At 50.8% G+C, this 21,972-nt stretch overlaps 1 protein-coding gene across 1 annotated transcript in view; it reads left to right on the top strand.

Annotated features, from left to right (window-relative positions):
* Positions 1–1,376: 1,376 nt before the first annotated feature.
* LRRC75A (leucine rich repeat containing 75A) overlaps positions 1,377–21,972 on the top strand; it is a 96,644-nt gene continuing 76,048 nt past the window's right edge. Inside the window, exon 1 of the mRNA XM_033003450.2 lies at positions 1,377–2,227. Coding sequence (XP_032859341.1) covers positions 1,964–2,227 — 264 coding nt within the window. The 5' untranslated portion in view covers positions 1,377–1,963. The remainder of the gene's footprint in view (positions 2,228–21,972) is intronic.

The following is a 21,972-nucleotide window of genomic DNA, read 5'->3' as shown; positions in this document are numbered from 1 at the left end:
AGTTTTTAGCTTATGACAGCAGTCATGAGCTGTCTTCTTGGGGGAAAACACCAGTGTTTGGTCCTGTTTTGGATCCCGTTGCAACATGGCTCTGTAAACCGGAGCCAAACCCTACTGAAGTCAGTGGGGCTCCGCGCTGTTCTTGTGGTCCGTGTGTTAAAATGCATTACATCAGTTGGCCTTTAGAGTTTTAGAAACAATTAGACTGGTCTCCAGCCATTTGGCTATCGAGGAGAGCTGCCTTTTATTCCTCAATGTAACACAGTATTTTTGTGTTTGTGGATGTGCCATTGCACAGAATGCAGAGGAGACAAGAAGTTCTCACGTGTTGCTTCGGGATTATTTCTAACACAGTTGCAAAATGCCCCTGTAGCATGTTCCTACTGCAGGAGGTGATGATTTAACAGCCCCGGCACTGCACAGAGGCTGTGGTGGGTCTTCTCCTGCCCTGGCCAAGCAGAGGTGTGGGAGTGGATGGAAAACAGCCCCTCACAGCAGGAGAGGGTCTGAAGCTACTGGTGAAGCCTCATCAGTCCAAAGCTTATTCCTCCCAGGCATTTCTCGAGCAATCTGTCTCATGCAGCAGGTGAGCGGTCACTGTCTGGAAGAGTTGTTCATCATGATCTTTATCCAAGAGCTTTAATCCGTGCCCTAAGCCCTGCCAGTGAAGTGCCTGGAAGATAAGGAGTGATTGAATACTGGATGGGGAGCTGCTGGAAGAAGCAGCACGCAAGGGGCAGCTGCAAGTGCTGGATGGATGTGGCGGGGGGGGGGGGCTTTGGCTGGGGCAGGGGATGGCAGGGCACAAGCGGTGACTTCCAGATGGGCACTGGCGCGGCTGCTGACAGGGATGAGGTGAGGGAGGAGGCCAGAATTGCAGGAGGTGGCACCAGGAGTCCCGCAGGACCCTGCCCGCATCGGTCCCTGCCTGGGGCTCTGTCGCGGGGCTGGGCTCAGCGGGCGTTACCCGAGGGGGACGGGCACAGCCAAGTGCCTGGGGGTCCCTTGGGGAGAGAATACAGCGGGGAAACCCCTCCGTGCTCCTCCCCGGGAACCACCGGCGGGGGTCCCCCGCTGCAACTCCCCCTTATACATGCTCGCCTCGATGCCACCCCTCCGGTGCAACACCCCCCCCCCCCGCCCCCGGTGCAATCCCCAGCCCCGCGGGGGTTAGAGAAGGCGGCGGAGGAAGGAAGAGCCCCGGCCGGCTCCAGCTTCCTCCGCAAGCCCTGCCTCGGTGCACGGTGCCCGCCCCCGGCCCTCCCCCGGCTCTCCCCGTTGCATGCACCCCACAGCCGGCCCAGCCTCGCCGGGGAGCCCCCGCCGCCGCCCCCGCCGCGCAACAGTTGCCCCCCCCTCCATCCACCCCGACACCCCCCCACCCCCCCCCAAGTTCTGGCCGCCCCCTCCCCGGGGGAGCCCCCTCGGCGCCGGGAGGAGGAGGCGAGGGCTGCGCGGGGGGGGTGGGGGGGTGGGAGTCGGGGGCTGCAGGGAGCCGCCGCCGCTTTGCAGCGCTGAGCACTGGGCGCTCTCATCGCTCCGCTGCCGCCGCCCGGGGCCGGGAGAAGGAGCTCCTCGGCTCCCGGCTTCTCGGCTCCCCGCCGCGATGGAGCGGGGCGGCGGGGCCGCGGCGCGGTTCCCCTCCGCCGGGCGCAGCCGTCCTCTCCTCCGCCTCCGGGAGCGGAGCAGCCCCGCCGCCGAGCGCCGGCCCCCCTGCTAGGCTCCCGGGGCTGCCGACCCCCATCCCGCACCCCCTGAACCCCTCGTGCATCGCCCCCCGACCCCCCCTGTGCAGCCCCAAACCCCTTGTGCATCCCCTCCCGCTTTGTGCATCCCCCTGCGCACCCTTAAACCCCTTGTGCATCCTCCTGTGCACCCCCCAGCCCCCCTCCGTGGCTTCCAGTCCCAAGCCCCCCCTCCCTTGCATGCAGCCCCAGGGCTGCCGAAGCCGGGGCCACGCACCATGGGCACCAAGCAGACCAAGGGCAGCCAGCCGGGCAGCGCCGGGGAGAGCCCCCCGGCCCATCACCGCAAGAAAGTGCCCCCCAGGGAAAGGGGGGACTTCCTCGCCTCCCTCGTGGTGAAGTCCGGCGAGAAGTTTGGGAAGGGTGGTGGCAGCAGCTTGCCCCCTTACCACCGGCGGATCTGCATGATCCAGGACATGCTGGTGCTGGTGAAGCAGGGGAAGCAGGAGGAGGCTACCGAGCTGCTGAGGCACCTGCGGCAGGTGAGGATGGGCAGGTTTTTCCTGGGGGGGTTGGGGGTGGGGGGCGTCTGCCTGCTTGCGGTGGGGGGGAAGGCAGTCTAGAGGCGAAACACATCTCGGTTTCGGAAGCCTGCTAGCAAAGAGGGGGAACGCTTCGTTTTTTGCGGGTCTAACTTTCCTGGCGTAATTTCGGGGAAGCGGTTGAGGAGCTGCAGGGTGGTCACGGTGTTGGAGATGGGAAAATAACCCCGGGGAGGTGCTTTGCATTGTCTGCAGCGAGGAACCCTGCCGGGTGCATTTTTCTCCTTCCCTTCATTGCTTGCGCTGATAGCTCTGGGGTTTGCAGAATGCACAGCCCACTCAAGGAGGTTCCCACTCAACTTTCAAAAAGTTTGGTGTTTAAAGCAGATCTGTAAAGGCGCTGAGGCAATTTGAACTAGCAGATTTTGAGAATCAGCTCTTTTCTTCCCGGCTTAGAAATACTAAGAGTTGGCAGCTTTGTTTTTTATCTTGTTCTTTTGGCTGCACAATCACTTGGTGGAGTTTTGCTGGCATTGACTGTGGCTTGTAGAAATGAGCGTGCGAGACACTGTGCGGGAGCAGGGAATTAATTGTACGGAGCCCAAGACCTTTCCCCTTGAAAGTCTGTTTGAGCTGGGCATTAGCTGAGAAGCAACACTACGGAAAGTTGCTGTGAGCAAACAGAGAGGCAGCTGAGGAGCACTGCTCTGTATCCAGCAAATTAGCATTTAACCTTTTCTACTGATAGATGGTGATAAAAAGACTGAAGTGCTGGGCATTTTCAAGGCTCTGGGGTACATAGGGCTTTGAACAACAGCAAGTTTTCCATGCAAACTGAAAACAGACCCGTCTTCAAGCTTGGTTTTTCTCCCAAGGAGCCTGCAAGGCACCAAGCTGTTCAGCGTAACCAGTTCTACCACCTGGGGAAAAGTTGCTCAGATCTTTGCTGGGCATCAGGAGCTGCTTTCTTGCCCTGTAGATCTGCTCAGTGTCAGTCAGTCCACGTGAAAACACAGCTGGTCTAGAATTGATGGGGTTATTTTTGTTTGGTTTTGTTCGTTTGTTTGGGTTTTGCTTTTTGCATTCCCTCCCCATTTTCTGGTCCTGTTAACTTTTTAGCAAGCGGATGTGTTGTTTGGGGCATGTCCCTGACCCCTTCAGCCCCCCCAGAGGCACGCTTCCATTTACCCCATCAGCCAGGGTCCCTCTGCCCAGCTGGTTTACGTGACTTTAGGACCATCTTTGGAGCAGTCCAGCTGAGAAATCTGAACAGTTTCATGTGTGTTTGCATTCCTTTATAGAAAGCTCTCACGACTTCCTCTCAACCTGGAGATAAGGTGCTTTTTCTGAGATGAATGTGCCCCCTCCCCAGGAGCTGGGAGTATGACTCTTTGGGACAGTGACCTCTCCATGTGGGATCTGTGTGGGCGCGTGGGTCGAGCACATGGCTGGGGCAGCAGTGGCCCTCAATCTGTGCCCAAATGTTGCACCCTCTCAGCCATGCCAAAGCTTTATCGCTGCACCAGCAGCCCATTGGAGCTGATAGAAAGGCAGGTGCTAATTTTAGAAGGTGTTTATGTCAAACACCCCCCGAAAAAATAAATCTTGGTGGCTGTGAAGTACCGTGAGTTGCTCCCAAGTTCTCTATGGCTTCAGATCCTGTTTTTTATCAGCAATGCTCTGGACTGTTCTCTCCCTCCCCGCAGGTTGGCTGTGCAGAGTGTGAGAGAACTGGGATGTGTCACAGCGGCTGCCCTAATGACAAATCTGACCGTGGGGGCATCCCATCATCTGACTAGGGGGGAAAAAAAAAGCTAGAAATTCATTTTAAAATGCTGGGGGAAGCGAGAAACCTGTTACAGTCAGATAAGTCTTTGTGAGTGAGTGTTTCTGAAGAGCTTGCTCTGATAAAATATATCTTAGAGTGTCAAAATAGGGAACACTTTGTCCTAGATACTATAATAGACTCGAAGCACATTTTTAATGAGACGGTATTATTCCTCGCCTTTGGGTAGCAAGTGTGGGCTGCCCCACTGAATAAATCCCGATTGCTGTGGTCTTCTACCGGCTGGATGTTGGGAGGTAGCGTTTTAGGGTTACATTGGTGGCTACAAGGGATGCTCAGTGTGCTCCCGAGGAGCTGGGGTTGCGAGGCAGCGGGAGTCTTTGAGAGCTGAGCTCCTGCTGCATCCCAGCCTGAAAGTGAGGATTTGGGGGGCAGGATGAGCTTCCCTCTGCAGAGAGAGATGGGCGGCTGGGCCCAGTGGGGCAGAGACCTCTCCCCATGAGCCATTTATCTGGTGCCCACGGCGGAGGGGCCATGGTGTGTGTTGGTCCGTGCAGTTGCTAACGTAACATGCGATGCTGCTGCTGCAAACCTGGAGTTTTTGAGCAAACCCAGTGACCTGGTGCCCAGCTCTCAGCTACGTTTAGACTTTTTAGGTTTTGAAAATCCCAGCCATTTAGGTCACTGGGAGCCTTTCCACTGACTTCACCAAGCTTTGAAGCCAACCCAGCGTGCTAGTGAGGGGTAGGTGACAGCATCCCCACGTTTGGAGGTGTTCCATCCTTTTTTTTCGAGCAGGATGTGCATGTCGCCAGGCCTGAGGCTGACCAGCTTTTCAGCTTTCTTTAACATAATGCCCTGCCTGACCCACCCGCAAGACAAGTTTCAGAGGGGTTTCTCCTCCCACCTGCCAGGGCTCCCACAAAAGCTGTGTTTGGTAATCAGCCAAAGGACAGAGCATCAAAACCATATTTTAAACATTGTGCCAGAGCACGGGCGGGTCCTGCTTTTCCAGCTCCCCCACTGGCACCAATGTCCAGTGTGGTCTTTTGCATTTCACCAAATTTATCCGTCCTGCTCCCCTCCCCTGAAATGGGAGCGATGCTGTTTTCTTTACAGGCTCTCGTAAGGATTAATTAGTGTTTCCAAGAATGCTTGGGGGTTGCAAGCAGCTATAAAAGCTCTAAGATACAAAGCGGACTTATTTTTGTTTAAAACAATAAAAAATGTGAAGAGCAGACAGACTTCTTTGCTTCAAGGCTGCTCCTCAGAGAGGTCAGAAGCGGTCTCTAGTGCAGAGGCAACTCGATCCCACTGCCTGCCCTCAAAATAACACTTATGTTATTACTGCATGCAGGAGCTGGCAGCGGCCATTTGGAAGGGTATGTGCTCCTTTTGCACAGCCAGCCTAATTTAACGACAGGTTCTTTAGCTAGAGATAGCAGTTGCTATTTCCTTCTGCTCTGGTAATGCTGTTGACTGCCTGGAGCCCAAACCCCATACTGCAGAATTAAAATCCCCTCTCAAAAGAGTGCCGTCCACTGCCCTCTGGATGAGGTGTGTTTTCCTGTAAGCCATCCTCGCCAGTGCTGCTTGTAGGATGCTTTTAGCATTTAAACACATTGGAAGATAAGTGGAAAGACACTGAAATACTTAGCATTTTATTGAGGCTGGAGTTTGGGGTTGTGAGAAACTTGCTAGTCACCTGGATGGAACCAACTGCCTTTCATGGAAGTAATTCTTGCATCAAATAATTTTGAATCCAGTTTCTCTGCTATAAATTGACTTCCTAGATTTACCTGTCAGCATCTTCCTTGCTTTCCTGCAGGGATCTGCTGCAGGGCCTTACCCTAAGAGAGAGTGAAAACTGAATTAATTAAGGTGTCCAGCACTTGGAGAAACCTGGGACCCCACTTTCAGACCCTGTACCCCATCTACGCCGGTTGTCATGGGTGGGAGAATTGCAGCTCCTCTGTGCCAATGAATTGCTGTGCTCAATACCACCAGTTGCAGAATAGGATAGGCTTTAATGTTATCTAGCGTATCTTTTTTTTTCTTTTTTTTTTTTTTTTTTGACGCACTCTTGAGTTTCAGTGGTTAAAGCAGCCAAGCGCTGGCAGTATATTAAATTCTGGGAGTGTCTCTCCTGCTGGGGAGAGGATTTGTAAAACAAAGCATGTTTTCCTCCTCTCTGCTGCCAAACGGATCGTTTTCCCAAGTGAAATGGTGAAGCGCTTCCCAGCACATTACGTTTCCCTAGAAGAATTTGCCATTGGTTATGGCTCGACGTGGAGTTTTTGCTGGGCTGTTGCTGCTGCTCTGGCGGAGCTGGGCTGGTAGGAGAGGGGAGGAGGAGGACGAGGTATCCGCCGGCTCTGGGCATCACCTGCATGGGGTACAGCAGTTCTGGGAATTAAAACAAGAAAAAAAAGAAAGGGAAAAAGATGGCAAAGTATTGTAATAAAACCTCTGGGTGCTGAAGATGGCCAGAAGCCAAATGGCAAGGTCCAAGGTGCAGCAAAGCTGCATGACTTGTAAGGTGGCTTCTCTGCTCATGCTGGCCTCGCCTGGGCGGTGGTGGGGTGTGAAGGGCAGGGGAGAGAGGGGTCAAGTCCCAAATGGGAAAAGACACCACGATAACTCTGATTTGCAAGAAGGGGCCAGGGGCAAACATGCCCTGATGCCCACCAAGCCGTGCAGACCCGCTCCCAAGTTGCAGGCAGCTGCCCCTTTGCTGTGGACAGCCTGTGATCCCCATGGTCTGTCCCCCAGATGTATCCCTGGTGTGGGTGCAGGTCTCCCCCTGCCCCGTCTCAGGCCAACCCCTGGGTTTTGGAGGCAGCAGTTGCAGGGAGCAAGGCACGACGTGTCCCAACGTCCACCCCACTGGGTCGAGTATTGAATGCCTGATACTTCTGAGCAGCTGCCTGGTGCCACAGGGACTGTGTGGTGCAGGGATGCTTTATTAATTAAATGATTAATATCTTCATTGTAAACAGGGGCTTGGCCAGGGGGAATAGTAAAAAAGAAAAAAAATAATTAAAAAAAGGCTAATGTCAAAAGAGTTCATTTTGCACTCCTGTGGCCTTCTACCTACTACCCCAGAGCAAAGGGCTGCGCGATGAAATTAAAAGGCAATTCTTAGGGGCAGTGCTGCTTAATTAACATTGGTAAGTGCATTAAATGACAGCTGACTTACCCCCATTGTCCCTGTGATTTATATCACACTAGGCCCTTCCTCCTTATCCCTAGTTTCTTCCCCCAACGCTTGGGATTCTGCACTTTCCAAGGAGGCAGAAGCGGTTGGGGAGAATTTGGTGCAGGGCTGTGAAGGTGGAGAGCCACAGCTGGGGCAGCCCGTGAGGGAGCAATGAAACATCAAAAGGCTGGCAACCTTTCTTGGGAAGTTTAGTGCCACTTCTGGGGCTCTCAAGAGAGAAATGCGAATGTTTCCAAACCTTCCTGGGAAGTTGACTTCAGCATCTTGTGGATGCTCTGAGATGGGGAGCGGAAGGCTTGCCTGAGCTCAGACCAGCTGGGCAGCCTTACCCCTGGGGTGGGCTTGAAAAGCAGTCACCTGTGAAGATGCAATTTGGCCCCTTGGTGTAACTTTGTGCGCTCAGTAAAAGCTCCTGAAGCATTTCATGGCCCAATATATCAGCCTGGCCAGTGTGTTACACATTGTGTTACACAATGTGCACCTTCACCATACACACTGAGGGTCAGGAGTGCTTTTGGGGTTATTTATTTCCCCAAACTACACTTAAGAGACAGAGATGCTGTTGCGTAGCAGGTCCCCATGGAGGTGGATATGTTGTCAGGCGAGTTTGTGATGATTGTGGTCTCTCTGGCAGCTCATCAGGATGAAGGGGGGATGTTTTTCAGTGCTGCTTTATCTCAGATTCAGGCTTTCTCCCCGAAGGATGCTGGCACCCAGCTGTGCACCAGCCTCAAACCCAAAACTGCTTTTTCCTCAGCGGTGTGGTTGGACATGCTTATGGACGTCTAGAGCAGACCGTGGGGAGGGCTGCAGTCTGGTGGATACGATGCAGCTTAGCCACAGCCTTTAGGTGCCTCAGAGCTGGACTGTGCCACCCTGCGCTTGCTCTTGGCCCCGTACACACCAGCCGTGGGGCCTCATCCCCCATGGAGACTGTCCTGTGGGGTTTCTCAGCTCCTCACAGCCTTCTCTGGCAGGAAGGCAGAGTCGAAGAGGTTTTGCAGCATCAGGCTTGGTTTTTTTGTGAGCGGGGACGGGGAGAGGCAGCTGAGGCTGGGAGCCCGCACTGCCTGCAGTGTTGGGCACTGCACGGTGGAAGTTGGGTAACTCCGACACTCAGCGGGGTAGCTTTGGGATTAGCACTCGTTTCCTCTGGTTTGGGTTGCTGATGAAACCACCAGCACTCCTCACAGTTATTTTTAACCATTTGGCTGCTGGAGATGTTGACAGCAAATGACCATTGCCTGGAAGTGGTGGGGTGTTTTCTGCCCCAAACAGGGTCTCTGGTCTCCTCACCGTGGTCCCTAACCCTGCCCTGCTGCAAGCTGCTCTCTTGCAGCATCCTTTTTCCACTTGCTTCCCATCCCAGCTCTTTCTGCTCTTTTTCCTTCCCCTGTGGGATTTGCAGGTGGTTGTGTCCCAATGTCTGCTTGGCATCTGAGCAGCCTGGTTTTAATTAACTCCCTAGAAGGTGGCTGCTGCTGTTCCTCCTAAGAAAAACATGTCTTTGTGGGATGCTGAGATGCAGGGAGGGAGGGGAAGGTCAGACAGCACCGGGGAGGGCAGAGGCAGTACAGCACATATACATAATACAGCTCAGCAGCGTGGGCTCAATCCCTGGAGCCTCCTTATGTGGCAGTGATGCTTGCCCTGCCACTGGCGTGGAGCAGAGCAGGTTTTCTCTTCTAGCAGGGAAGTCCCCCCTGGGATTGGGGAATCACATGCATAAGAAATCAGCGTTGCTAGTGGATGCATTAATGCAGCACATGTAACACACCTGGGCAGGCCCTGATCGCTGCAGGGGTGGCAGCAAGAGCCTGAGCAGGGGTGAGATCCATGTTCATCTCCCTGCTTGCATCTGAGGAGCACGTCCTGGATGAGCTCCCTCCCTGGCCAGCTTTCCGAGGGTCCCCAGCTCAGCCTTTCTGCACGTGCTGCTGGTTCAGAGGGCTGCGTGCCCGGGGAGGTGGTGGCTTTTGTGTGTGTCATAGCTCGGGATCCAGGACGTGATGCAGCACAGGGCTGCCTCGCTTGAAAGGGCTGGAGATGAAACTGCTGGGTCAGACCTTGGTTTCCTTCCTCTGGACCTGCCGAGCTGGTCTGGGTTAGGCTGGGTTGGCTCAGGCTCGGCTGAGACGGTGGGCAGCCAGCTGCTCCTGGACAGAGGAGGAGGAGGTCCTGCTTCTGCCCTTTCTGGAGGCAGAAATCTCCAAGCTGGGAGAGGTTAATGGTTGCAGTTGGCAAGCCAGCCCCTATTCAGCACTTTATCTGTTTATATAATAGCAGGAATGTGTCTTTTTTTTTTCCCCCCAGGCTTCTGCTGCTTTTACATCTGATGTGAAATTCAGGCAACTCGGGGCTCCAGCCCTCAGACAGGCTGGCATGCACCTTTTTTTTTTTTTTCTTCTTTTCCTTTTTATCTTGCTTCAAACTGTAAAACCCCTGTGTCTGAGGATGTCTTCTCTCTCTTGCCAGTGTGTGGGTGTGACGGATGTGTGGGCAGAGACCCTGCAGATCCTGGCACTGGGACCTGTGCTATCATGGTGTGTAGGGGGTCTCGGGGAGCAGAGATACAGGGTGATGAACTTGAAATTCAGTGTATTATAGCTGCTTGATAGTTTTAGATCAATAATGATAACCCATGTTTTGGGGGGTTGGTGACCATGGCCTCCTCTTAGGTAAGGGAAGTGGTTATATATTAATATTAATTTAATTCTTGTACAAAGAGATACAGGATTTTTTTAGCATTTAACGACTTATTCACGTCCCAGACAAAAGCCTAATGTGATTTAATGCCTAATTCCCTTTCTCTCTTTTGTGTATCTCAGCTTCCTTCTCTTCCAAATTTTAGAGAAAACACGACTGAACCGTAAATTTAATCTTGCCTCTAAGAGCAAAAGCAAATTCTCCTTTCCATTCCTCCCCAAGTGGAAGGTTTAACTCCAATTACTTCTGGTTCTGCCCTTGCTGCTTTGCAAACAGGAGTTGCTTCGAACTTTCTGGTTTTCTCAGATCTTTTCAAGACTCTTTCCTTCTTTACAAGATGTTTCTGGGTTTTGCACAGGCTCCAACAGCCTGTGCATCCTTGTTGGCCCAGAGTGTTTCATTGAGGTCTGCCATCCACAGGCAGTGGATTGGGCTGCCACTTGCTGCTCTCAGTCCTTTCACGTCCCCTTTGCCTTCAAAGTCGGTTTCTGGGAAACAGCAGCGGCATTTCCAGGGCTGCTTCACTGCAGACGTGCTCCTGCTTCCCACTGGCACTGCTCCGCCTGCCCATCCCCGCAAGGTTTTGCAATGTTCGTGGGTGTGCTCACGGCGGGCAGGGGATTGCATTCTCGTGTTGCACAAGAGATTATTGCTGAGGCACTGTCCCTAAGCTTCTGATAGTAATTGAGTTTAAATTCATGTTAAAGTAGAGCCCAACCAAGCAGCCTGCACTCCGAGCAGGACTGTTGAGTGCAGGGGATGGGTGTGTGCGTTTCTTTGGAGGATGGGGGAGCGGGTGCTGGGTTTCTCAGCTCCTTGCTTTATGTTTAGCCACAGAAAATGAGAAAATGAACACTAGCTGGGAAAGCAAAAGTGTGCCAGGATAGAAAAGGTGAACCACCAACATGGGCTGTAGGGTGAAGAGCATCTTAGCTAAGCTGGGGGGGGACGGGGCAAGTGCTGGCCCCTGCCTTCACCCAGCTGGGGGGATGCTGTGACAGCCACTGGGGATGGGACCTCCAGCCATGTGGAGGTGAAGCACGGTTTTCTAAACCTCAGCATGCAAAACACACCAAGCTGAGTGAATGCTGTCTGTCCCTTCCTGCCACTCTGAAGCATGGTGAGCTCAAAAAACATACTAAACAACAACAGTAACACCTCAAAAGGTCCTTGTATCTTCATCTCTCATGGTCAGCAATCTTCTTTGTGTAAAGGCAGAGATTCCTTGTATTTGCGTGACCAAAGGGCTCGGGGCTTTAAGCAAATCTGTGCCTGGGAGCCCCTGATTCTGTGGCCGGGTACCATGCTGGGAAACACTCCCAGAGCTGACTCTTCCTCTGTCTCTGGGGTTGCTTAAACAGAGCCCACCTGGGGGATGGCAGGGAGCTGGTGAGCAATTAATTACTATCTTGTTCTGCAGAGCTGCTCCACCCCCATCCTCCCCAAGGCCAGGCTGATTTTTTTGGCACAACAATTAAATCCTAGCAGGGGAAAGCAAAATCTGCTGAGGAAGGAGAGCAGACATGCCCTCAGCCTTTTGCAGCTGATGGTGGGAAACGGTTATTTTGGCCAGAGATGTGCTGCAGGTTTCTGCTGGGACACCTCTCTCCCTATTCCCACCCTGCCTGCAGAGCCGGTCCCACAGAGCATGGTGCTTGTGGTGGGGACTGGTACCAGCTCTCTGACCATGATTTGGCACCCCCATCTCCAGCAGGAAGTGGAAAGCAGGAGGTTGGGGGTCCCATGAGATGGCAAGTATGGGGGCAAGTTGGACCTGAGGGGTGCAAACCCCAAAAGGTAAAATAGAACTTGGGGGCAGAGCCCCAACTCCCAAGCACATGGGATGCATCGTACCCACTGCAGCACCTACCACGGGTTCTGCTTCTGTTGAATAAGACCCAGGCCCTGGTCCAGCCTAAGCTCACCAAACTCAGGGTAGTGAAGCACTTTGCAGAAGCAGAACTCAAACCTGTCCAGACAGTCCATCGCTGAAGGTCCCTGTTGACCCATGGTGGCACACAGGCAGAGCTAGCAAAGCTTTGGTTCGTTCGGGTATTCCTTCATGTATTTCCATATATACCATCTATTTGGATACAGCTATGCCTGCTCCAGGTTTGGAAGAAGAAGGGGTTGGGGGAAATCTTGCTCCTCATGGCTGCTATGGGCTTCCTGGGCAAAGGCGGAAAGTGTGAAGCAATTTGGGATGCAAGTGTGAATGACCTACATCCAGGGCAGTGACCGCAGACAAAACCAGCAAGGAGGGGATCTTGATTTAAGCAGCCTTTTTTTCTTTGTGGGTAGAATTTTATTTTTTTTTTTTGGTCACTCTGTAAGAAAGAGGATGTTTTCCTGTTTGGTTGTAAAAAGCTGCTTCTGCTTGGTGTAATCGGATACTTCCTTTTCTGAGCAAGGAGCCTGGTGGATCTGGGGGTGTTTATTTAGGCAGCTGTTCGGCTGGGTGATTAATTTTGTATGTTTTTATTCTGATGGGAAATGGTGAATTTTGGGTTTATATGATTGATTTATTTTTTGCATTTCTGACTCGAGTTACATGGAGATGAAAATGAGTTTAAAATGCAGAAAACTAGTATTTTAATGTTATTTGATCGGTTAGTAAACTCAAAATATGCTGGATATGTAGGGCAGACAAAGTAAACATCTCAAAACACATTTTATATTTAAAAGTAGTTGATTCATTAACTAGAGTATTAATTGTACATAATGAATTACACTGGTCACCATAATTAGCGATCTTGGCCTCTCAGGTTGCAGTTTTACTTGCAGATTGGAAAACATGCATTTCTCCATCATACCCCTGATTTGTTCATTTTCTTGTTGAAGTTAGGTGTTGAGCTGGCCTAGGTGAATTAACTGAAATGCAGATGTTTTCTTTGTCCTTGTGAGAGAGCCAGACTTTCCCAAAAGATGTGTTTGTACTTCAGTGATTTCTGGTTGTGTTTTCATCAGTGACTTTCCTTAAAATTTTGGCAGCCAGCATGTCCTGCTTACCTAGGCTGACATAGGCTGTTTAATATTAAAGCATGACTGTAGGTTGGTGTCACCTTAAATGGCTTGTTTGAAATTAGTGTTTTAAAGTAAATGTATTTAATGTTTAAAGCTATTTTAAATAGCAGTATTAACTGGATTTTAATGTCATTGTAATGAATCCTTGTGCAACCCATTCCTTAATTCTTCCTTAGCAAGGTTGGGCATCTACTAACCTCTGTTCTGAGCCAAAAGCCTTTACCACTGGGTTTCTTGGAAGAGACTGAGCTATCTGTGAGGATCCCACCCCTGTAGCTGCCATACCTCGCTTATTCTTGGTTTTGAGGCACCTGCCAAGGTGGATCCTCAGAGGAGCGTCCAAATTCCCTGGTGCCAGACAGGGAAATTAGTAGGAAAGTCTTCAAGAAAGATTTTACTTTCCAAGTTTCTTCCCTCAGAGCCAAGTACCAAATACCAGATCCCAACCCGGAATGCTCTCCCTAATGGTTAAAAATCTTATGCTGGAAATACAAACACACAAGCGTGGGATAAACATGTGAAAATACTTAATTTCTTCCCTTAACCCCCAAAACCTACTGACTGCAGTTATGTATTACTGTAAGATAGGGAGTTCTCAGTTTCCCATGGTGTAAATCACAGTGATGATTGAGTCTTTGGGTGGGAGGAAGGTGAGAGGCTGTTGAAGCACCCTGCAAAAAGTGGAGTTAATTTGCCCCAGCTGATGGTCTCATCCATTACCTTCCCAATGAGCATCCCATTTTTCTGAGGGTGTTTTGAGAGGAAACCCTCATCTCAGCAATTCCCTTCCTCAGGCCACCTGGCAGCCTCTCATACACCAGACAAAATCAATATATTATTATGTGTGCCATTACCAACCTGTCAGGCTTTATAATGGGAATTACAGACTGCCTGCCCGGCGAGCGTGGTGGAGGGTTGCAATTTATACAGCCGGTCTGAATAGCGGGCTGCACTTGATAGCTTTGGAGGGGAATTAAGAGCATTCAGTGTGGCCCTGTTTACTGCAGGTATGGAGCCGTGCCTGCTGCCCTTGCCTCCTGTTCTCACCATCACTGAGCGTGAGGTTGTGCTTTTCATCCTCACTTCAGATTAGAAGTGTAGCTCTTAAGCATATACCTAAGTGCCCTTAAAAACACTGAGCGTCACCAGCATGCGTGATGCAGACAGGCTCCTTCCACATCTCTGTGGCACTACTTGCAGTGAGGCTGCCGTGTCCGTGTTACAATAGTCTTGGGAAAGACTCTGACCCAAGTGAGTGCTTGATGGACATAAGTGAAAGCCCTATTTCTGCCCCAAACGAGAGACGGCAGTGTGTTGAATGCACTGTGGCCGGTGATGTGTGCAGCAGGGTGGTGTGGCCCCAGCCGATGCTGCTGGGGACTCGGTGTTTGGTACATTCCTTCATGTCTCAGTTTCCCCGTGCGTGTAAAGTAGGAGTGTACTCTGGAACCACATCCACCGGGGTGCACGGGAACTCGCATAAAGGAAAGCTCCTCTCCCCTGGGAATTTCTAATGCAAGCACACTTTAAATATTCAGATGAGTTGTTTCATTGACTTGGCTTAAGCAGGGGAAAGGAAAAAGGTGTCTTTGAACTATATGTGCACAACATCTGCATTAAGACATCTCCTTTTTGAGTATAAAAATCCAGTCCTTTCCATGGGTGAATGCCAGAAGAGGCATTTCTTGCCTTGTTGCTTTAGGACAAGGGTGTCAGCAGCTCTGAGAGCTGCTAGGACTCTGGGTTGTCCCAATTTTTAGGGTGTGTGTATCTCTGTAAACTCCCTGGGTGCGTCGTAAGCAATATGGGACTCTGTGTGTGTGCAGCATCCGGCACAGCAGGTCACTGCTCCCACTTGGGGACCGGCTGCTGTATCTGTACCATGAGTTGACTTTCCAGTACATGGCACTGGTCATTAAGTGGATAGGCTGAACTGCAAAAAAGAAACAACATTGGTGCTCCTTCTGAGCTTCTGCATGCTCTCCGTGCACAGCTTGGTCTTCCTTCTGTTTTCCTTCCCACCCTGTTGCTGTGCAGAGAAGGAGGGTAGAGAACTTGGCATGGTGCAGGTGACAGGGTCAGCCCGTCTGCACCAGCACAAGAATTGGCTCCTATGAACCTCTCCATCTCTGTTCAAACAGATGTAAAGCAGTTCTCTGATGAGATTAACTCCCTGAAATTTAGTAAGAAATCTCTGCTTGGGGTGCTTTCATCTCTTGCCCATCAGCTGTTATTCTCCACCAACACAAAGAAAATAAATAAGCTAAACTCCTCTCCTGCAAGCCATTTAAAAAAAAAAAAAAATCTCTTTTAGTGTTGCCACATCGTGTAAATTAACTGTATTTTCAAGAAGAATTAATGTTTCCTTATGTGCCCTCCCTTCAGAGGAGTCAGTGCCAGAATAAAAATATGGAAGCCTGAAATAATCCCAAAGGCGGGAATAAAGTGCCATTCCTGCAGGTTTAGGTCATTTCACAGTGCTGCCTCCATTGATTGCAGAAGGATAAGAATGACATCTTGCTGCTGAACATCACGTGCAAAGTCCTGGTGGGACCCAACACTGACCAAGCTCCATCTCCGGATACTTCATCTCTGACCAACCCGTCCACGAGCCGGCGGGATGCCGTAGAGCTGATTTGCAGCTCGGGTGCTCCAAGCTGTGCTGCTGATTAAATGGAATGAGTTTCACAAAGCAAAAGAACAAGCTGGGAGAAGGAAAATAAGGTTTAGTGGTTGGGTTCTAGAGCAGGACATGGGGGGTTATGAACTTCTGCCGCATGTGTGTGTGTGTGTGTGCGTGCACTGCACATGTGGAGGCATGCTTTTTTGACCTGACCCAGCTTTTACTATTACTAAACGTGGAGCAGAGGCGGTGATACGGAGGGAGCCAGCAGCAGCAGCAGGTTGCAGCAGCACCGTGGTGTGCGGGGAGGGACGTGGTTTCACTGCCTGATGCTCATGGGCTGTGCTCAGTCCTGGGCAGAGGTTAGGAAAAAGCTCTCAGCAAACCAAAAAGGGCTGGTTTGTGGGTGAGATCAGCTTGGCCAAAAGGGTCTTCAAGGACTGAGCTCTAATAGAACAGCAAAAGTGTATCACCCTTGGGAAGTGGGCAGACAGGGTCTCCTGGCCGCCCTCTTGCAGCAGCTGGGTACCTCGCAGTTTTTGCCTTCATCTCCCCTCCAAAACCCATGTAATGGGCGAAAGCATCTGTCCTACTTGCTTTGCAGAGAGAATGGAGGTGCAGAAAGGCTGAGCATCCCCCTAGTAAATGGGAGAGGAGGTGTTGGCTGGAGTGGGGAAGACCCAAGAATGGGGACAGCAGTGTCTGGAGGTGGCAGAGCCACAAGGAGAGCTCAGGGAAGCTGCTCTTTATCTCTTTCTGAACATGAAATTAGGAAGGATAAGTGTTAAAAAAAAAGAAAGCTATAATGCAAATTGAGTCTGCTTGTCAGCCTGCTGGCCCTTAGAAGCAGGTTTTTCTAACCTTTTCTACTTGTCAGTGGTGATTTTGACATCTTCAGAGAGAAACAAGGTTTTGTACTTCTTGTTTAATGTCTTACAAAAGAAGTCTTTCCTTCAAGCATAAATTTCTGGCATTTCTTGGAGGGGAAGAAGGTCCCAAGACTTGTTTGGTGCTACCGTGTGTTAAATGCCACCCCAGCCCATTGCGAATGCTGTGGTTTACCCACATCTCTTGTGTGTGAGGCTGTAGGTGTCTGATTCACCATGGGCCAGTTGCTTGTACCCTTGGAAACCAGCCCAGTGACTGTATTAGTCCCATCTCAGTCCTGCCTTGATATTGAAATCAGCTGTTTCATGACCAGTTGAAGAATTTCAGCCCAGGGTTGTGGATGTCTCGGTGGGACTGGAGCAGGGAAGGGAAAGCTGGGCTTGCTGGCGGACAGGGCTGCACAGTGAGCTCATCCTGGCTTTGCTCTTGCTCAGCTCATCGTCTTGCATCAGGTTTCATCAATTATTCAGCCCTGTGGTTGTATCTGGAAAACGATATTAAAAAGTTGGTCCTGTGTCCTGAAGGCTTCTAGGGTTCTTCTTTCTCTGCTGGTAACTTCAGGAGAAACTGGTGGTCAAAAATATTAGTGTTGGCTATTTTGAAGTTGGAAAATAAATGTTCCTGGCTTTTAATGCCAGAGCTGTGGTGGGAGTTTCAAGGCAAAAACTTTGTTCTAGCACCTGTGGAAATATTCTTTGGCCATAGCATTTCATGGGGTCTAGTTTAGTTTTCCCAGGAAGGCTCAGCCACCCGCAGAGGAGGACGAGGGATTAGCAGAGTACTCTGTTACCGCCGGCATTTCAGGCCTCTGCTTCTGGCTGGGGACGCTTCCTGGGGTGGTGTCACATTGTAAGGAAACAGGGAAATAGCCCAGGGCATGGAGACAGAGGCTTTTCTTGCTGGGTGCTTTGCTGACATTCTTCCAGGGTTTGTGTAAGGGGAGGTTTTGGCTGTCCCTGCAGACTACATGAGCAGAACCCATAGGCAAGTTTCCTAGGAACAAAAAACACTCCAGAAATTGGCTGCTTATAGTGAACAAGCAAAATCCAGCGTGAGCCATGGGGACACCTGCCCCAGAGGCTGGTATGTGTTGGACCCCACTGGGGTTGGTGGCAGTGTTGGGGGTCAAAAGCCCAGGTTTGGGGGGTGAAATTCGAAAGGATGCTGGGAATTGATGGAGGAGGAAGGATCTGCAGTAGGATAAATGAAGGAAAAGCAAACAGCATGTGCTGATAACAACCTAAAGTCATTAGGGCTGGGATGGAGGGGCTGGTCTGACTTGCCAGCCATGTGCTAAAGGGAGAGATCGGCCCGTGCTTGTGTTGGATCACCATGGTGGAGGATGTGGTTTCTCCAATGTGATATCAGTGTGCAGCTGACAGTCTGGACCTTTCAGGGCTGGAGGTAACAAGAGTTGGCCCATCAGTGACCTGTGCCTTCATTCTGGATGTGCAGGCTACAGGTCTTGGGCAACTAATCGGCCATTTGGAGCTGTGATGGCTGATCTAGTTCCGATGCAGCTGAGGGGGTTATCTAGGATTCAGTTGAAGAGAAAGCCTGGAAAGATGTGATTGAAATAACACTTCTGCTTAGTGCCCACCCACTTCAAGGAGACTTGAGTCCAGTTCAGTGTGGTTTTGTGGGCTTTGCCAGGTTGGGACAAGGTAGGGCAGAAGGCTGGGGAGGCAACGTGTTAACTGAAAAACTGCTTTGCTTCTCTGTGGCTGAAAACTGCAGTGTTAAGATGAAGGACCTGAGGGTTGCCCTGACCGGCTGACATGTTGGATGCTACAAGCCTTCATTCCAGAACCATCCTGTGAAGGTTTATGTCAGCATCTTTGTTGGAAGCACAGGCTCTTCTATCTGGAAGAAAACCGGTGCCAAAAATCACAGAGTGAAGCACCAGCTGTCATCCTTTCATCCTTCACTGTCGATCTCCAAGAAGGAAACCTCTGGAGCCTGGTGGGCACTTCCATCCCTCAGTGGAAACTCCTGCTTTGGTTGGTTCCAGACTGGGTATCTAATGGTTGAATCAGTGGTGCTGGTTCTGTGCAAACAGTGACTCTTTGCTGGTGCAAAGGGTCTACCTTCCCAATGAGGGAACCTGTTTGTGTGGAGCTAGGTGTTTGGGAGATGCAGATCAGCCCCAGGTGGAGTAGACATGGTGCTGTGGCCCTCACTCATGGGAGTGCCATGAGCTGCAGCTCACTGCTGGCACCACTTTCTTCTTGCCTTTTGGTCTCTCTGATCGTGTTAAACATGTGAGAACCAACTGTGCAAGTCCAGGCGTTTGTCCTCAGTGCCAGGGCATGGAGCTCAGCCACACTCCCATGGGTGTGAAAACATGGAATAGTTGCTGACACAGGAATCGCAATGTCAGGTGTAAACCTCTTCTAGACCTGCCTCCTGCCTTGTCACTGGGACTGACTGGCAGTCCTTTTGGTCATTGTCTTGGACCCCACCAGTGGAGGTTCCACTGGTGGAAGGAAACTCCTAATCAGGTTGGGAGCTATGAGAAGCAAAAGCCTGTATTGAAATCTGCATTGCATCAGGTAGAAGTGCACAAGCTCTGGCATGACTCAGCAGTGGAGGCAGCAGGTTTTCAATGAAGCTATCTCCTGCAAAGTGAGCTTAAGGCGTGGTTATTATCATGCACAAGTGCTGGCTAAGAGCGTGCTGTCATTTTTTGGGCATTGCATGGCCACAAATCCATCATGTGCTGAATTTCCTTCTCAGAAGCTTCCTGGGCAAAGGTATGTTTTCTGTCTAGGTCATCCCAAGTTAATTTGGCACACACTGCTGGCATTTTCGCTGGGAAACGAAATATCAACAAGAGGAGCTTAATGGCTCTGACTGTCAAACAAAGCAGAAATAGTCTCATTTTTAATCGGTGGGGGGGACGACTTTGACACCTCTTATTGCTGAACAAGATGTACTGCTGCCTGCCTGAGCAGGAGGCAGCTCCTGGGCAGGTAGGAGGAGATGTGCATGCTTCTCCCAGCTGCCTTCCAGCCTGCCTGGCTGTGGGGTGCTGCTGTGGGTTTGGGGGTGCAGAGAGCACCTCTTCCCCCTTGTAGAGAACCCAGAGCCTACAAATGAGGCAGGAGGCATGGAGCACAGCAGAAAGGCTGTTTATCTTCTGTGTCCTTTCAGCACCTCCAAATAAACCTGGGCTGAATTTCTCTTGGCCAAGTGCAGGGGCTCTCTGGCCACGTGTGAGTTAATCTGTCGCATCCCAGACAGCCTGTGGGGCTCAGAGAAGAGAGGCCAACAGCCACCACCCTCAAGCCTTTCTTGCAGTGATGTGTGGTGGAATGAAGAGTAGGATCTTAATAGCACTTACTGGAAAGGTTTGCTGGTGAGTTAGTGTGCTGGCTCTTGCAGGACAGAGCACTTCTTGGACCAGCCCAGCTTGCAAATTACATGCCTCTCCCGGGATCTCATTGCTTGATTTTGTGCAAAATGCTCCTCCACTGATCACTTAAGCTGTATTTCGCTCTGGTGAGCTGATGTTTGTGTTGTGACCTGGCCATCAATTCCCAGGCCGTACCCTGTGCTTCTGTGAAGGGACCGGGGTGGAGAGGACAGTGGAGGAAGGAAGTTTTGCTTAGTGAAAACCTATATTAATTGCTCTGCTAATCAAAACCCTTTGGCTTCAGTGGGACTTAAACATGTGCTTATAGTTAATCAGGTATTTAAGTGGTTTTCTGAATTGGCAAGCATGAGATAAGATATTCTGAAGGAGAAGGACGAGAGTAAAACCGTGGCCTCCCAACTAAAGGTGTTTGCAAATGTGGACGTTAAAGGCAGAAAGCAGAAGAGTGTGAGTCTAGGGATGTGGGTTTAACTTGCTCTGATTCAGTTTCTCTGGCTTGTTCAGGGGAAGATTCTCTGCATGCCCCACATGGGCTTTGAGACATCAAAGATGACAAAAAGGGCAGTGGTAAAATGAAAGGGAGTGAACTGGGATTGGTGTGTATCAGTAAATGCATCTGAGCCTGCGGTGGAGGACAGAGGAAAGGTCCTACCAGTGGCTGATGACCTCCAGGGGCAGGCATCTCCTGGAGAGGAGGGCTCTGCCAGGCACCCAGGGTGAGACCAGACAGGCTGGAGGAGGGATTTTAAGGGAAATCATCTCCCTTCACATCTTGAAAAGCTGCTGAGCATGAGGCACTTGATGGCTGTTCAGTAGGGCAGCACAGGAGAGCCTAATGCAGGGCCTCACTTGCGGCTGCTCGGGGGTGTAAGAAATACTTTCCCTTCCCTCACTGATTTCACCCTGGAGGGACTAAGTGGTGTGGTTATCAGAATTCATTCAATAAGCTCACACTTCCCCAGGGCTGGGGACCAGGCTTTTCAAAAAAATGGGGGGAGCTGCCTGCATCTTCAGGCACATTTGCACCACTGACCTGATCAGTTTTCCATCAGATTCGCTTCCATCTTGCTGCTGGGAAAGCTGAAAGAAAGAGAAATTAAGTTTATTGCCCAAGACCATGCAACAATTCAGCAACTAACATGGAGAGCCCTGATTCCTGCTGCTGATAATGAATGGGGTTGTGACGACTTCCCCAAAACCAGAATGACTCCATCATTTCTGAGATTTAGGCAGTCTTTAAACTGGGAAAGTCACTTAGTAACCTGCCTGAAAGCAGGAGGATGAGATGGGGACGGAGTGGGTAGCAGCCCACCGTGGCTCCTGCTCTACCTCTCTATTTGGAGTCAGCTCTGACACCTTTGCAGAATCTTTTTATGCAGATGTGAAGCTCAGCAGTGACTGGAGCATCACAGGCCAAGCAGTGCCAGTGGGAAACCCTTGCTGTGTGTGGTTGTTGGTGCCAGGTGACCTTGGGGCTTCAGCTGGAAATGCCTCACTGGATGCAGCCTTAGCTCTTGTGCTACATATCCCCTTGGCATCACATACTTTTAGGCACAGCTCCTGCAAAAAAGGCGTTTCACGGGCTTAGGAGTTAATTGGAGAAGTGGGTTATACCCCTACTTTCCCTAGGCTTGAGCTGTGTGAATGTGGCTGATTTCAGAGCATGTTTGTTATCATCCTGTAATTAGGGGGATGGCTCGGTGTGGTGGGTATCTCTGTGCAAAAGTGTGTGTTTAATGAAACTGCTTCTGAACCGCCTGCTGTCGGTGTCTGGAGAGAAACGAGCTGCAAGCTCCAGGTCTAAATCACGAAGTGGGATTGCTGGGTTTGTCCCTTCCCTGCGCTGCTCAGGCAACCCCTGCCCCTCTCATGGTTTCTGGGAACATGTTGGATAGTAGCCAGCCATGGGTGGGCATCTCTGTTCAGCGTTGGAAGCCTTTTTTTATCACAATCACAAGGACATGATGGCACATAATATATCCTTTTTTCTTTTTTTCTGGGTGAGATTAGGAGAGTACCAACCCTCTGTGTTAAATAGCATCCTTCCTGATTTCCCTGCTGCCAACTGCTTTGTGCACACATTTTATCTGATTTTCTCGCTGGGTATTTCTGCTGTGGGTGC

This window comes from Tyto alba, unplaced genomic scaffold (genome assembly GCF_018691265.1).
Source record: "Tyto alba isolate M040663 unplaced genomic scaffold, T.alba_DEE_v4.0 Super-Scaffold_19, whole genome shotgun sequence".
Lineage (NCBI taxonomy): Eukaryota > Metazoa > Chordata > Aves > Strigiformes > Tytonidae > Tyto > Tyto alba.
The sequence above is the reverse complement of the archived record's forward strand: the minus strand, read 5'-3'. Positions and strand labels throughout refer to the sequence as shown.